At 45.7% G+C, this 17,929-nt stretch overlaps 1 protein-coding gene across 1 annotated transcript in view; it reads left to right on the top strand.

The window, feature by feature from the left end:
* Positions 1 to 17,659, top strand: part of LOC142302424 (cadherin-related family member 3-like) — a 338,150-nt gene extending 320,491 nt beyond the window's left edge. Inside the window, 1 exon segment of the mRNA XM_075343486.1 lies at positions 17,359 to 17,659. Coding sequence (XP_075199601.1) covers positions 17,359 to 17,659 — 301 coding nt within the window.
* Positions 17,660 to 17,929: the final 270 nt, after the last annotated feature.

The raw sequence follows: 17,929 nt of genomic DNA, 5'->3' as shown, positions 1-17,929 counted from the left end.
ACCAAAATTTTTTTCCCCTTTCCAACACACCTGTTCCCCTTTCCAACAGCATCTGTCCTTTTTCAACTCATTTTGGGATATGACCAAAAGTGCAACTGTGCAGGGACACCGTACTCAACGCCATCTCAGCACAGCAGCCATCCCTCGGTCCCTCCGATGTGGACAAGTAAAAGACCATTTCCTCCTATCCATGACAAAGTGTTGAGATTCACTCTGTGCAGCACTGGTGTTTAGTGGAAAAGTAGATCTAAGATTGCGTACCACATTCTGCAGATACTCCTGTATACGTGCGTCTATTTCTATGGCAGGAATTAGTTCGCCAAATTTTGTCTTGTACCGGGGATCTAACAGTGTGGCAACCCAGTATTCAGGATTACTTCAAATTCATACAATCCGAGGGTCATGTAGGTAGTGCAGCAAGAAGGCGCTCATGTGTCTTGTGCATCCAGGAGGACCAAGTCCTTGGTGTGTTGGTGGCAGAGAGGTGAGAATCGTGCATCCTTCCTCTGCCCTCTACCCACAACCTCGCACAACCGAAATGTGAGCAAGCTCTCACTCATCTGCTGAGTCTTCCATGCCCATCGCCAGTTCGTCCTCCATTTCTTCATGGGCTCCTGCACTTTCATCAACACTTTTTGCTGATACTATGCGCCCTTGTTAATCCCTCTCCCTCACCATGACTGCCGCATAGGTGCCGCTGACCATCTGGACCTCGTAGATCTTGTTATCCCTTCCGCATATGACTCCTCCTGTACTTCCTCCCCTTCCTCTTGTCCCAACACCTGACTCCGAATAATAATTACAGTGTGCTCCATCATGTAGATGACCAGAATTGTCACGCTGAGAATGACATTGCCAGTGCTAAACATCTTCGTCGACATTTCAAAACTGTGTAGCAGGGTGCATAGGTCCTTGATCTGACACCACTCCAGCAGCGTGATCTGCACCACCTCTGGATCAACTTATCCCAGGCTATATGTCTTACCGTATTTCAGCAGGGCTCTGCGGTGCTGCCACACACGCTGCAACATGTGCAGATTCCAATTCCTGCGTGTCGGAACATCGCATTTCCGGCGTTTAACTGCCAGACCCTAAGACTTCCGGAGTGATGAAAGTTGTTGAGCTGCTGTGTGCGCACGATGGAAGTGAGCACATAGCGAGCGTGCCCGCTGCACAAGGCCATGTAGGCCGTGATGGTGTTTTAAAAATTGCTGGAGAATTCGGATCAACACGTGAGCCATAAAAGGCACGTGTGTCACATTGCCCTGAGGATGGCCCGCAGCCAGGTTTGCATCATTGCCGCACACGGCTGTTAAGTCACCAACGGAGTCCGCTCCGTCAATTTGTACTCCGGTCGCCAGGTGACAACGTGTTCCTTTCATGAATAGTGCTGATGATGGGAGAGTAGTCGATGCCAGCGGCGCAGGTGGACGCAGGTTATGCTCACCCACTGGGCTGCATTACCTTGACAGATGCAGAATCTCTGGCTGAATGTAGCTGGTGGGTATCTCACAGATGAAATACCATCATTCAGCTACAACCAATGGGAAGACACCACACCCTTTTTTATGCCCATCCTGTCTGCAGACCACTGCCAGACATAGCTATGAACCTCTGGTTAATTTTACCCCCAGTTCAGTTTTATGATTTTGTGTGCTTGTTACCTGACTACTTTTCCTGCTTGCTGTTTATGTACCTTGTTGGCCGATACGCATTTCACCTCTGCTTGTTTTCTGATTAAGTCCTGGCCGTCCCATTCTGTTCCTGTTCCTCAATTAATGTTTTGACCCTGCCTGACTACTATTCTCTGTAATAGCGGTGTGACTCACATTTCCCATACATTTCAAAGTAAAACTTTGACCGCCTGATGGCATTGAGCTCTGCTGCCAGCATAGTAAGGAGGTGTGTGGTAGTCCTTGTGCGCAGTTGCAAGGAAGGGTGGCCTGACCACACAGGGTTTGCGCAAAGGTAGAGGACCCACACGAGGTTGAAGAGGCAGAAGCAGTGTATTAACTTCTACATACAGAACAAGGATTGAAACAACTCGTGGGGACGGCAAGACTTGTACAGCAGACCCTTCTCCATCTCTCACCATAGTTTGCCAGTGCCCAGTCAGTGACATGTAATGACCCTGTCTATGCTTACTGGTCCAAGTATCTGTGTTGAAATGCACCCTGTCGCACACAGATTTTCTCAAGGAAGTGGTGATGTTGTGTGCGACATGCCGGTGTAGCGCGGGCATGCTTTTCTTGGAGAAGCAGTGGTGATTGGGCATCTGGTACTGGGGCACAGCGACAGACATAAGGTCTGTAAAATCCTGTGTGTCCACTACGCGTAAAGGCAGCATTTCGGTAGCCAACAGCTTACAGAGGGATAGAGTCAACCACTTAGCTTTGTCATGGGTCGCAGTAAGTGGCCTTTTATTTGACCACATCTGAGGGACAGAGATCTGGCTGCTGTCTGTAGACGGTGTTGAGTAGGGTGTCCCTGGAAAAATGCAGGTTTGTGAGAAAAGTGCAGGCGGAGACATGATGTTGGCTTCATCTTGCCTTCAGATCTGTTCATCTTGTATCATTTTTAAAAAACACAGCAAGCAAGGGTTACTCCAAGCGGAGTCTCCCTTTTTTTCCAAAAATTGGGCCCCACACAGACACCTTATCAGTGGCAGCACTTGTGCCCTAGTTGCAAACAGGATGTTTTGATTTGCATCAAGCACATTCCAAATCCACAAGCATTTACTCTCCCCAGGATGACACAGGGGTAGTAAATTCCTTCTGGATCCATGACTTGTTCATTTTGATGAACGTCAGTCTGTCCACATTGTCACTGGACAGACGCGTGCGCTTATCTGTCAGCACACACCCAGCAGCACTGAAGACACGTTCAGAGACAACGCTGGCAGCTGGACACGACAAAATCTTCGAGGCGTAACTGGAGAGCTCTTGACATTTTTCTAGATTTGAAGCACAAAAGGAGCAAGGCTCCATTTGCAAAGTCATTGCATCGATGTTCATTTGGAGATACTCCTGTATCATCCTCTCCATCCGTTGACTATGTGTCAGACTTGTTGTCTCTGGTGGCCTTGCAAAGGAGGGTCTAAAAAAATTATGAAAAGATTCCATAAAATTGCTGTTACCAGCACCAGATACGGTCCTACTGGTACGGGTAGACTGTTGAAGATGACGAGGCCGTCCCATGTTTGTCAAGTTACAACTGGGAGAATCACTCCCTTCACCTGCACGGTTGTTTGGTGGAAAAGCCGAGCTAAGATCGAGTAACAGCTTCTGCTGATACTCCTGCATACGTGCGTCCCTTTCTATGGGTGGAATTATGTCACAAAATTTGGACTTGTCCCGGGGATCTAATAGTGTGGCAAGCCAGTAGTCATCATCACTTCTAATTTTGACAATACGAGGGTCATGTTGGAGGTAGTGCAACAAGAAGGCACTCATGTGTCTTGCGCAGCCATGCGCACCAAGTCCACGCTGTGTTTGTGGCATAGAGGTGCTAACCGTTCTTTCTTCCTCTGTCATCTCCCCCCAACCTCTTTCAACTGAAATTTGACCAAGGTCCCCCTCATCTGCTGAGTCTTCCATGTCCATGGACAGTTCGTCCTCCATATCTTCATGTCCTCCTGCACCTTCCTCAACATCTCACCTGCTACCATGCGCCCTTGTTGATCCCTGTCCCCCATGGTCCCATGCCTGCCGCGTTGGTGATGATGAACGTCTGGACCTTGGTGATGTTGTTGTGTCTTGCGCATATGAATCCTCCTGTAGTTCCTCCCCTTCCTGTTGTCCCACCCCCTGACTACGAATAGTGTTTAGCGTGTGCTCCAGCATGTAAATGACTGTAATCGTCATGCTGATAATGGCATTGTCAGCGCTAAACATATTCGTCGCCATGTCGAAACTGTGCAGAAGGGTGCATAGGTCCTTGATCTGAGATCACTCCATCAGGGTGATCTGCCCCACTTCTGCATCTCGTTGGCCCAGGCTATACATCATGACGTATTGCACCAGGGCTCGCCGGTGCTGCCACAGTCGCTGTAACATGTGGAGAGTTGAATTCCAGCGTGTCGCCACATCGCATTTCAGGCGATGAACCGGCAGGCCGAAAGACTTCTGGAGCGATGCAAGTCGCTCAGGTGCGGCGGTTGAACGGCGGAAGTGAGCACTGCAGACAGTTTCCGTGCCCTGGTCAGAAGGCCATCTAGGCCGGGATAGTGTGTTAAAAATTGCTGGACAACAAGGTTAAACACGTGAGCCATACAAGGCACGTGTGTCACCTTGCCCAGGCGAAGGGCCGCACCCAGGTTTGCAGCATTGTCGCACACGGCCTTACCAGGCTGCAGGTTGAGTGGAGACAACCATTTATCAAAATCAGTCTCCAGAGCTGCCCACAACTCAGTTGCTGTGTGACTCCTATTTCAAAGACATGTCAAGCTAAAGACCGCCTGATGCCGTTGCGCTCTGCTACCAGCATAGTAATGAGGGGTGCGTGATTCCTTCTGCGCAGTGAGAACGCTGGTGGCCTGACCAGGCAGGCTTGGGGCGGAGGTGGAGGACCCAGATGAGGTGGAGGATGCAGAAGCAGTGGCGGAACTTGGACAGACAGAGGATTGACACACAAGTCGTGGGGACGGCAAGACTTGTGCAGCAGACCCTTCACCATCTATCACCATAGTTACCCAGTGGCCAGTCAGCGACATGTAACGTCCCTGTCCATGCTTACTGGTCCAAGTATCGGTGGTGAAATGCACCCGTTCACACACAGAGTTTCTCAAGGAAGCGGTGATGTTGTGTGCGACATGCTGGTGTAGCGCGGGCACACCTTTCTTAGAGAAGTAGTGGCGACTAGGCATCTGGTACTGGGGCACAGCGACAGACATAAGGTCTCTAAAATCCTGTGTGTCCACTAGGCGGAAAGGCAGCATTTCTGTAGTCAACAGCTTACAGAGGGATAGAGTCAACCTCTTCGCTTTGTCATGGGTCGCAGGAAGTGGCCTTTTATTTGACCACATCTGAGGGACAGAGATCTGGCTGCTGTGTGTAGACGGTGTTGAGTCGGGTGTCCCTGGAAAAATGCAGCTTTGTGAGGAAAGTGCAGGCGGAGACATGATGTTGCCTTCATCCAAAGTTGGTGCTATCGATGTCTGAGAGAGCTGTACACACTCACTTGTTTCCCCTTCCAAACCAACTGACGACCTACCAAGCAAACTGCCTGTTGCGGTTACAGTGGTGGAAGTTGTGGGTGGAAAAACAGGTGTGACAGCTGTCCCCACAGTCCTAGAAGATGACGAGCGCGCGGATGCACTGGAAGGGGCAGGCGGTGGATGGTTCGCTCCGCTAGGCCGCATTGCAGCACGGTGAGCTTCCCATCGGGCCATATGATATTTATTCATGTGACGATTCATGGAAGAAGTTGTCAAACTGCTGAGGTTTTGACCTCTACTAAGAGAACCATGACAAATTTTACAGATCACATAATTTGGGCGATCTTTTTCTATGTCAAAAAAGGACCTGGCTAGGCAAGGCTTAGAGGCCATGCGACCTGTTGATCCACCCCGAATAATGCTCAGAGGCAGAGTGGTGGCTGAGGATGCAGTTGTAGACGTGCTACCAGTGCTCCGACTGTGTCCAGGAAGGCGCCAGGTTACTTCGACGTCGGTTGCATCCTCCTCCACCGCCTCTGTTGACCTCCTCGAGTGTCTGACTGTGGGTTGACAGTAGGTGTGATCTAGAACTTAATCATCAATTGTTGTGTTTGCACTCCCCTACCCCTCAGACCGAGTTTCTTCTTGCCCTGACCGAATATTTAAGTTGTCATCCCAATCGGGTATCTGCGTCTCATCTTCATCAGTATGTTCCTCATTGCCTATAACCACAGTTGTTGGAAAGGCAGCATTTTGGTAGCCAACAGTTTGCATATGATGAAAGTCAACCTCCAAGCCATTTCATGCCCTTCTAAAAGCATGTAAAACACAGCGAGGGGACTCCAACCACAGTCTCCCTCGTTGCCACTAACTGGGCCACACACACCCCACTTGACTGGCATCGGTTGACCCCCCCTTTTGACAAAGAAAAAGATGCTTTTCATGAAGCACTCTCAAAAATACGCGTGCCTTTCCCGTCCCCTGGCTGACCCAGGGGAAGAAAAGTCCTCTGAGAGCCATGACTTGTTCATCTTGGTTCTTTTAGAGACACAGCGAGGGGACTCCAACCACAGTCTCCCTCGTTGCCACTAACTGGGCCACACACACCCCACTTGACTGGCATCGGTTGAGCCCCCTTTTGAAAAAGAAAAAGATGCTTTGCATGAAGCACTCTCAAAAATACGCGTGCCTTTCCCGTCCCCTGGCTGACCCAGGGGAAGAAAAGTCCTCTGAGAGCCATGACTTGTTCATCTTGGTTCTTTTAGAGACACAGCGAGGGGACTCCAACCACAGTCTCCCTCGTTGCCACTAACTGGGCCACACACACCCCACTTGACTGGCATCGGTTGAGCCCCCTTTTGAAAAAGAAAAAGATGCTTTGCATGAAGCACTCTCAAAAATACGCGTGCCTTTCCCGTCCCCTGGCTGACCCAGGGGAAGAAAAGTCCTCTGAGAGCCATGACTTGTTCATCTTGGTTCTTTTAGAGACACAGCGAGGGGACTCCAACCACAGTCTCCCTCGTTGCCACTAACTGGGCCACACACACCCCACTTGACTGGCATCGGTTGAGCCCCCCTTTTGACAAAGAAAAAGATGCTTTGCATGAAGCACTCTCAAAAATACGCGTGCCTTTCCCGTCCCCTGGCTGACCCAGGGGAAGAAAAGTCCTCTGAGAGCCATGACTTGTTCATCTTGGTTCTTTTAGAGACACAGCGAGGGGACTCCAACCACAGTCTCCCTCGTTGCCACTAACTGGGCCACACACACCCCACTTGACTGGCATCGGTTGAGCCCCCTTTTGAAAAAGAAAAAGATGCTTTGCATGAAGCACTCTCAAAAATACGCGTGCCTTTCCCGTCCCCTGGCTGACCCAGGGGAAGAAAAGTCCTCTGAGAGCCATGACTTGTTCATCTTGGTTCTTTTAGAGACACAGCGAGGGGACTCCAACCACAGTCTCCCTCGTTGCCACTAACTGGGCCACACACACCCCACTTGACTGGCATCGGTTGACCCCCCCTTTTGACAAAGAAAAAGATGCTTTGCATGAAGCACTCTCAAAAATACGCGTGCCTTTCCCGTCCCCTGGCTGACCCAGGGGAAGAAAAGTCCTCTGAGAGCCATGACTTGTTCATCTTGGTTCTTTTAGAGACACAGCGAGGGGACTCCAACCACAGTCTCCCTCGTTGCCACTAACTGGGCCACACACACCCCACTTGACTGGCATCGGTTGACCCCCCCTTTTGACAAAGAAAAAGATGCTTTGCATGAAGCACTCTCAAAAATACGCGTGCCTTTCCCGTCCCCTGGCTGACCCAGGGGAAGAAAAGTCCTCTGAGAGCCATGACTTGTTCATCTTGGTTCTTTTAGAGACACAGCGAGGGGACTCCAACCACAGTCTCCCTCGTTGCCACTAACTGGGCCACACACACCCCACTTGACTGGCATCGGTTGAGCCCCCTTTTGAAAAAGAAAAAGATGCTTTGCATGAAGCACTCTCAAAAATACGCGTGCCTTTCCCGTCCCCTGGCTGACCCAGGGGAAGAAAAGTCCTCTGAGAGCCATGACTTGTTCATCTTGGTTCTTTTAGAGACACAGCGAGGGGACTCCAACCACAGTCTCCCTCGTTGCCACTAACTGGGCCACACACACCCCACTTGACTGGCATCGGTTGAGCCCCCCTTTTGACAAAGAAAAAGATGCTTTGCATGAAGCACTCTCAAAAATACGCGTGCCTTTCGCCTCCCCTGGCTGACCCAGGGGAAGAAAAGTCCTCTGAGAGCCAGGTCCACATTGTCAGTGGACAGACACGTGTGCTTATCTGCCAGCAGACCCCCAGCAGCACTGAAGACAGGTTCCGAGAGAACGCTGGCTGCAGGACACGACAAGATCCTCAAGGCGTACGTGGCGAGCTCAGGCAATTTATCCAGATTGGAAGCCTAAAATGAGCAGGGCTCAAGTTGCACAATAATGGAATCGATGTTTCTTTGCATATACTCATATATCTGTGTGTCTCCCTCTTTTTCCTTGTCCAGCTGTTTTGTTTTCACATGAGTATATGTCCTTGTCACTTTCCCATGTGTTTGTGTTATGTTGTGAGTTGTTTGTCACCTTTTAGACACCTTTCAGGGTGTTTTCTAGGTGTTTTACTGTGTTTGTGATTGCCTGCCATTGTTTCCTATGGGCTCGAGTTCGGTTCGTCGAACGTTCGACGAGCCGAACTCGAGCCAGACCCCCCGTTCGGCGAACCGCCTCGAGCCGAACCGGGACCGGTTCGCTCATCTCTAGTCTTGATCTCAGGTTACTTTACAGCTAGTATCAACCCGATTTATTACCCTGTTTGCCACTGCATCAGGGCACGGGATGAGCTGGGGTGAAGCGCCAGGATTGGCGCATCTAGTGGATGCGCCACGTCTGGGGTGCCTGCGGCCTGCTATTTTTAGGCTGTGAAGGCCCAATAACTATGGAGCTTCCCACCCTGAGAATACCAGACCACAGCTGTCCGCTTTACCTTGGCTGGTGATCCAATTTGGGGGGGGGACCCTACTTTTATTGTGTAATTATTAATATTTATAAAATAATTATAAAAAAAAGCCTGAGGGGACCTCCACATTGGATCCCCAACCACGGTAAAGCTGCCAGCTGTGGTTTTCAGGCTACAGCCGTCTGCTTTACCCTAGCTGGCTATCAAAAATGGGGGGACCCAACGTCATTTTTTTTTTAACTATTTTTTAAATAGAAAAAATTAATGGGCTTCCTTGTATTTTGATTGCCAACCAAGGTAACGGCAGGCAGATGGGGGTGGCAACCCATAGCTGTCTGCTTTATCTGCGCTGAGAATCAAAAATACCGCGGAGCGCTACGTCATTTTTTTAAAGATTTATTTTTACAGCACTGTGATGTCCAGCAATCAAAATACAGGGAAGCCCATTTTGTTTTTAGTTATTTAAATAAATAATTAAAAAAAATATATATGGGCTCCCACTGGATTTTTTGTATTGCTAGCTAAGGGTAATCCAAGCAGCTACTGGCTGCTAACCCCCACTGCTTGGTGTTACCTTCACTGGCAATGGAAAATCCAGGGAAGCATTTTTTATTTTTTTTGCCAAAAAACTACAAAAAAAGGACGTGAGCTTCGCCATATTTTTGTATGCTAGCCAGGTATAGCAGGCAGGTACTGGAAGAGTTGGATACAGCGCCAGAAGATGGCGCTTCTATGAAAATGCCATTTTCTGAGGCGGCTGCAGACTGCAATTCGCAGCAGTGGGGCCCAGAAAGCTCAGGCCAACCTGTGCTGCGGATTCCAATCCCCAGCTGCCTAGTTGTACCTGGCTGGACACAAAAATGGGGCGAAGCCTACGTCATTTGTTTTCTAATTATTTCATGAAATTCATGAAATAATAAAAAAAAGGGCTTCCCTTTATTTTTGGTTCCCAGCCGGGTACAAATAGGCAACTAGGGGTTGGGGGCAGCCGTACCTGCCTGCTGTATCTGGCTAGCATACAAAAATATGGCGAAGCCCACATAATTTTTTCAGGGGGCAAAAAACTTCTGCATACAGTCCTGGATGGAGTATGCTGAGCCTTGTAGTTCTGCAGCTGCTGTCTGTCTGTATGGAGAAGAGCAGACAGCAGCTGCAGAACTACAAGGCTCAGCATACTCCATCCAGGACTGTATGCAGAATTTTTTTGCCCACCAAAAAAATGACGTGGGCTTTGCCATATTTTTGTATGCTAGCCAGGTACAGCAGGCAGCCACGGGCTGCCTCCAACCCCCAGTTGCCTATTTGTACCCGGCTGGGAACCAAAAATATAGGGAAGCCCGTTTTTTTTTAATTATTTCACTTATTTCATGAAATAATTAAAAAACAAATGACGTGGGCTTCGCCCCATTTTTGTGTCCAGCCGGGTACAACTAGGCAGCTGGGGATTGGAATCCGCAGCACAGGTTAGCCCGAGGTTTCTGGGCGCCTCTGCTGCGGATTTCAGTTTGCAGCCGTCCCAGAAAATGGCGCTCTCATAGAAGCGCCATCATCTGGCGCTGTATCCAACTCTTCCAACAGCCCTGGAGCCGGGTGGCTTGTTGGGTAATCATGAGTTAATACTGGCTTTGTTTTACTAGCCAGTATTAAGCCAGAGATTCTTAATGTCAGGCACGTTTGACCCGGCCATTAAGAATCTCCAATAAAGGGTTAAAAAAAAACACCACACAGAGAAAAAATACTTTAATAGAAATAAATACACAGACACATTAGAGACTCCATCTTTATTACCCCCTGTCAGCCCTCCACGATCCTGCTCTTCTGTCTTCTTTCTTTCTAGTGTAGTAGTAGTGACGATTGTAGTGAGGATGATGTGCACCAGCTCATCACTTGGGGCTGGGGAACCTCATCCTCACTACAATCCTCACTAGTAAAAACCAAGGAGAAAAATTGTATGAAAAATACCCTGAATATAAATAAATAAATTGCAAGTGCTTAATAACAGGGTACTTAGTGTATACATTTTTGCAAAAAGGTAAAAAGCTGTCTCACCTCGTCACGGTGTACCCATCTGAGACAGTCCCTAACCTACTGAAGTTAAAAACATTATCAATACCTGACTTGTGTCATGTCAGAACTCCAATATGAATGGTGGCAAGTGGTTAGCTGTGTCCCAGATAAAATACACAGCAAAGTGAGACGCAATCAGCTGTTCAGTCTCAGTACTAGGAGGGCTGCGCCCCCAACTTGCAACCAAGCAAGAAAACATACAAAAAACACAAAAACCTGAGCTGAAACAATGTTCAGTAAACATGCAACATTAAGCATGTGAATTGCAGCCTTAAGACTAGAAAAAACCAAGGAGAAAAATTGTATGAAAAATACCCTGAATATAAATAAATAAATTGCAAGTGCTTAATAACAGGGTACTTAGTGTATACATTTTTGCAAAAAGGTAAAAAGCTGTCTCACCTCGTCACGGTGTACCCATCTGAGACAGTCCCTAACCTACTGAAGTTAAAAACATTATCAATACCTGACTTGTGTCATGTCAGAACTCCAATATGAATGGTGGCAAGTGGTTAGCTGTGTCCCAGATAAAATACACAGCAAAGTGAGACGCAATCAGCTGTTCAGTCTCAGTACTAGGAGGGCTGCGCCCCCAACTTGCAACCAAGCAAGAAAACATACAAAAAACACAAAAACCTGAGCTGAAACAATGTTCAGTAAACATGCAACATTAAGCATGTGAATTGCAGCCTTAAGACTAGAAAAAACCAAGGAGAAAAATTGTATGAAAAATACCCTGAATATAAATAAATAAATTGCAAGTGCTTAATAACAGGGTACTTAGTGTATACATTTTTGCAAAAAGGTAAAAAGCTGTCTCACCTCGTCACGGTGTACCCATCTGAGACAGTCCCTAACCTACTGAAGTTAAAAACATTATCAATACCTGACTTGTGTCATGTCAGAACTCCAATATGAATGGTGGCAAGTGGTTAGCTGTGTCCCAGATAAAATACACAGCAAAGTGAGACGCAATCAGCTGTTCAGTCTCAGTACTAGGAGGGCTGCGCCCCCAACTTGCAACCAAGCAAGAAAACATACAAAAAACACAAAAACCTGAGCTGAAACAATGTTCAGTAAACATGCAACATTAAGCATGTGAATTGCAGCCTTAAGACTAGAAAAAACCAAGGAGAAAAATTGTATGAAAAATACCCTGAATATAAATAAATAAATTGCAAGTGCTTAATAACAGGGTACTTAGTGTATACATTTTTGCAAAAAGGTAAAAAGCTGTCTCACCTCGTCACGGTGTACCCATCTGAGACAGTCCCTAACCTACTGAAGTTAAAAACATTATCAATACCTGACTTGTGTCATGTCAGAACTCCAATATGAATGGTGGCAAGTGGTTAGCTGTGTCCCAGATAAAATACACAGCAAAGTGAGACGCAATCAGCTGTTCAGTCTCAGTACTAGGAGGGCTGCGCCCCCAACTTGCAACCAAGCAAGAAAACATACAAAAAACACAAAAACCTGAGCTGAAACAATGTTCAGTAAACATGCAACATTAAGCATGTGAATTGCAGCCTTAAGACTAGAAAAAACCAAGGAGAAAAATTGTATGAAAAATACCCTGAATATAAATAAATAAATTGCAAGTGCTTAATAACAGGGTACTTAGTGTATACATTTTTGCAAAAAGGTAAAAAGCTGTCTCACCTCGTCACGGTGTACCCATCTGAGACAGTCCCTAACCTACTGAAGTTAAAAACATTATCAATACCTGACTTGTGTCATGTCAGAACTCCAATATGAATGGTGGCAAGTGGTTAGCTGTGTCCCAGATAAAATACACAGCAAAGTGAGACGCAATCAGCTGTTCAGTCTCAGTACTAGGAGGGCTGCGCCCCCAACTTGCAACCAAGCAAGAAAACATACAAAAAACACAAAAACCTGAGCTGAAACAATGTTCAGTAAACATGCAACATTAAGCATGTGAATTGCTCACTAGTGTAGTAGTAGTGATGATTGTAGTGAAGATGAGGTTCACCAGCTCATCACTTGGGGCTGGGGAACCTCATCCTCACTACAATCCTCACTACAATCGGGAAGCAGCGTGCAGCCTTCACTCCGTGAGTGATCAGTGCTGGCTGTCAGCGGTAACAGCGGTAACGCTGACAGACGCGTTACCATAGCAACGGTGCTCTCGGAGCCGCGGTTAGCGGTGACGTCACCGCTAACTGCGTTGCTATGGCAACGGTGATCTCCGTTAATGACCGGCTGTGTCAGCCGGTCCCTAACGGAACGGGGAGTCGACCGTGTGCTAGAGCATGTCGCCGGTACACGGCGATACACATATGTGCACCGTGTACCGGAGAGATGCACTCGCAGGTCCTACATGACGCGTCATAGTCATGTGACCAGTCTGTAGCCAATGAGATAATTGCCACGTGACTGGTCACATGGCTATTTTGACGTCACGATAGGTCCTGCATCTCTGCTGGCAGTGCCGTCACCGGGAGGATTCAGCGATCATCGGACGGAATAGCGGCAGGAGACAGAGTGCAGAAGGGATCGCGAGGACCGGTAAGTGTTATGGCAATGTTTATTAACTGTTTGTGTACATTTATAATGCATTTTTATGTGTTTGTGATTGCCTCCCATTATAGCCTATTGGCTCGAGTTCGGTTCGTCGAACGTTCGGCGAGCCGAACTCGAACGGGACCTCCGTTCGGCGAACCGACCTCGAGCTGAATCGGGACCGGTTCGCTCATCTCTAGTTATAATATTAAGACAATATATATTTAGGCAAGAGACATCCATCGCTAAGCTGAAGAATCCCTCCACTTGGCACCAACCAGCTGAAGCAAAAGGTTTAGGCAAACTTCACATGAATTCCCTACTTAACCCTTACTTTCCTGCTGTCTGGGCCACAAACTTTCAGGGTCCCTGCTCTGGTTAATCAGCTACAGAGTGGTATCTGTGGGATATTACTACAGACTAACCACCTGAAGTTTAAAACTTTAGCTTCAGGTGAACAAGCAGCCGCCTGTCTGTGTATCACTCTAGCTCCTCCATTCTCATTCCAATTCTTCATTCCACTTCTAATAATTTTTCTGTTTACAAAGAGCCAATATTGGACCAGTTGAACCAATTCGGCTTCTGTGCATTGTATCTAATTCCAATCATCTGTCTCACAGATCTGGGTGTCAGTACTGGTCTTTTATCATATTGTCTATACAGAGCAGCTGACTCAAAGTTGGCTGTGTGAGAAGAAATATTTCACTTGAAAGAGCAGTGAGTCTGTGGGAAGAATTCTTTGGAGTTTTAGGAAAGCTTTATTTTTTATGTTTCCTAGAAAATAGATGTGACTGGTACTCAGGCATGTTACATAATAGTCCAAAAGTTCTGCCTGACTTTCAATAGCAGACCCAAGAACCTTTTACAGAGTTGTAGAGACGTAGTCTAAAATAACATCTTCGCAATATACTGTATCTTCAATAGGTTATATGTGGTTAAAGGGAATCTGTTACCAGGTTTTTGCTACCCCATCTGAGAACAGCACAATGTAGGGGGCTAGAGAACCCTACTGCAGCAATGTATCACTGAACTGCTTACTGCCAATTTGATAAAATCACTGTTTTTTCTGTTGGGCCTTGCACTGTAGAGTGTCTGTTCGTGCATGATACACAGGTGGGGTACGGCTTGGCAGCCCACCTGATCTAGTAGTATAGGCGTCATTTAATAGGCTGCGGGTTTGTGACTGTGTTATCTGCATGTGTGAACAGCGCTCTATGCAAGCCACTAGTGTGCAGTTTTATCATCTAGCAATCGCCTCCTCCATTCCATGGAGGTGTGTGTGTGAGTTGCTCCCCCTGCACCTGTGATGCTTCCACTTTAGTGGGGGTGTAGCTGTATCCTGCTAGAGTACTAGTTTTTGGCCTGGGCGATGTACACACTGCAGCCCATCTTGCTGTAAGTAATACGTAATTTTTGGAGGACATTTTCCTCTTTTTGTTGCTATTTTCCATTGTAGAAAGAGAAGCGGTGCAGAATCAAGACCAGAGAAGCCCATCGGACCACAATGCATCATCTGTGGGTAAAGTAAAAGGTTTTTATTGGTGATATGTATATACGATACAAGAATGCTGTAAAGGAGGCCTTCATGGTGGTGATCATACTTTGTATGGGGAACACCAGGTGACAGGTTCCCTTTAATGTAATAATAGTCAGAAGCTTTCTATTATTTATAGCCATTAAATCTATGAAATGTTAGTTTCGTACACCATGTTTTCTTCTTCATCTGTTATCTATTTTCAAGGCATATGCCACTTGTTTTCTCTACCATTAATATTGATTTCCTCCTACTTAGTAAACGTTTATCTACTTTATGTCTTGTAACATTTATTTGACCTCCAGTATATTATCATTTATCTCCCTTCCTAATGGCTACTGTAGTCCATTTAATTCAGGGAAGTATAGAAAGTAATTTTTTTTTGCTGATTAGTATATTATTAATCATTATATAGCTGATTAACTACAGTTTCTAGGCATAGGAATGACTGTCATATTAAGATTATTATTTATTTAATATGGCCAATCAAAAATATTGTAGAAAAAATAACATGTGCAAACCATCAAAATTGCCTCTAGTGCGGCAGTCACACTCAGCACATCTGGTTTCAGGCTCCAAGATAAATATCTCCAGTTTTCCAGATTGTTAACATTTGCTAGATGAATTTTTCATGATGAATAACACTCAATAATTGGTCTATATTACACCATGACTGGAGCTAGGATACAGCTTTCTAGATACAGGTTGCATTTATTTCTAATGATTGAAGTTTTGTTATAAATCTACAGAGTCCCAAAATGCAAATATTTTACTGGCTCCAAGAAACACCAGTATTCATTCTTATTTTCAGAATTTGAAGAAAGATATCACTGTTAAGTAAACCAGATGTTAGAGCCAATTATAAAAAAAAGTGCAGTCCGGTTGTAAAAAAGAGATCTAGACAAAATTCAGGTGCCAAAGTTTTTGAATGGATTTGGGGTATTTTGGGGTGCTGAATTAAAAAAATCCCATTACTTTTGCTTCTAGTTTTTGAGATAATGGATATCGATGAAAGTAATCCATACCCCCAATGCGATTTGTGTGTGATAACCAATGCAATGGCTTTTGACTCTTTCACAAATGTCTTAGGTAATTAAATATCCCATAAAAAATATATTGTATTTATTATTAATAATAATAATAATAATTATTCATTTATATAGCGCTGTTAATTCCACAGCACTTTACATACATTGGCAACACTGTCCCCATTGGGGCTCACAATTTAAATTCCCTATCAGTGTGTTTTTGGAGTTGGGAGGAAACCAGAGAACCCAGAGGAAACCCAGCAAACATGGAGAGAACATACAAACTCCTTGCAGATGTTGTCCTTGGTGGGAATTGAACCCAGGACCTGAGCACTGCAAGAATGCAGTGCTAACCACTGAGCCACCGTGCTGCCCTACATTTCTATTTGTAGGCCTACATTGCTATAAAAGTGACTTTTTGAGGCCAGAATTCTGCTGTAAATATGTTGAGGAAAGAAGTCACCCTAAAAATGCGATGTGGCGCCCCCACTCCGCGACGACTCTCCCTGCTGCCCCTGAAGTCCCTGCCGGAAAAAAGGTGCAGTGCCTAAGATAAGTGCAACAAATAAATTGGTGTGGCAGGTGGACAGTAGGGAGGAAAATTCAAAAACTTATCTCATTGATATGAATAAAATAGTAATTTCAAGCCTCAACGCGTTTCTCCCAGAAGTGGGTTCATCAGGAGGCCATAGTAAACTACAATGGTGGTTCAGGAAAACCCTCTGTAGCCTGATGGCTGATTCAAAGAGGGGATCCTGATGATAAATAGCACACTGCAGACCCAAATAGTGCTGGTGTCCTAGGGAAAAACTCCCTATTCAATGAGATCACATTGAATAGGGAGTTTTTCCCTTGGACACCAGCACTATTTGGGTCTGCAGTGTGCTATTTATCTTAGGCACTGCACCTTTTTTCCGGCAGGGACTTCAGGGGCAGCAGGGAGAGTCGTCGCAGAGTGGGGGCGCCACATCGCATTTTTAGGGTGCCAACCCCCGCTGTAAGGCAGTGCACAGATAGGTGCAGCTATTGAGGGCTAGCAATCTATCCTGTGCACTTTTAGTAATCATGGTGTGGTTTTAAGTGATTTAATAAAGTATTTAAGTTTTATAGGGACAGTCTATGTGCATGTATTTTGTTATTCCCTAGTTGTTATCACATATATGAGTCGAGGAAAGAAGTCAACTACAGTAAAAGTTTGTCAACCCAGTCTTAGTTTATACACCAAAATTTCTGTCTTAATAAGTATATATATATATATATATATATATATATACATGTAAAAATTTTGGCTTAATTAAGAAGAGCCTGCATCAACAATCCTGATGTATTCTGCTACATCTATGGAGAGTACATGGTTGATAAACAAAGACGAAATATCACTGACTTTGTGCATCGAGTATACCTTGCTTATTTTGGAGTACAGCTTGGAGACCAGGATAAATCTTTGGCTCCATATATGGTTTGCAAAACACCCCCTACAACAATGGACAAATGGTGAAAGAAAAAGTTTAGACTTGTGGTGTGGCTATAGAGAGAACCAAAAAAACACCATGACAATTGTTATTTAAGTGTTGTAAAGGTTAAAGGCTTTAATCGTTACAAGAAAGCTTGGTGGGATTATCCTGATTTGAAATCAGCAAGACGACTCATTCTATATGTCAATGATGTTCCCATACCAGTGTTTTCCAGCCGACCAGACCATCCACGCTCAGACTCTGAAGAAAGGCAGGGATTGGAGTCTATGGCAAGTAGGAGCAATGGACGTGACTTTCAGGGAAGCTCTTCAAGGCCTCAACCATTAAGCCAAAAATATCTCAGCGATCTGATTCGAGACTTAAATCTGTCCAAGATTTTTAGTGTCCAGACTTAATGAATACAATCTTGTAAAGGTGGAAGGTTAAATTACAGCCTATCAGACAAGAGAAGAAAAGATTTTCCTATATTTCAACGGAATAAAAGAACTTTTATACGGCAATGATATCCCAGGAATGGTGCTTCAAATGGGACTAATGGAATATCGACAAGAAGACTGGTGGCTTTTTATATAAAGCTCCATTAGAAGCTTTAAATATGTTCTCTTGCACAATAGAAACTGTTATACATCTGTTCCCATTGTTCACTCATCAAAACCTAAGAATAT

The sequence above is a fragment of the Anomaloglossus baeobatrachus genome, chromosome 4, assembly GCF_048569485.1.
Source record: "Anomaloglossus baeobatrachus isolate aAnoBae1 chromosome 4, aAnoBae1.hap1, whole genome shotgun sequence".
Classification (NCBI taxonomy): Eukaryota; Metazoa; Chordata; class Amphibia; order Anura; family Aromobatidae; genus Anomaloglossus; species Anomaloglossus baeobatrachus.
The sequence above is the reverse complement of the archived record's forward strand: the minus strand, read 5'-3'. Positions and strand labels throughout refer to the sequence as shown.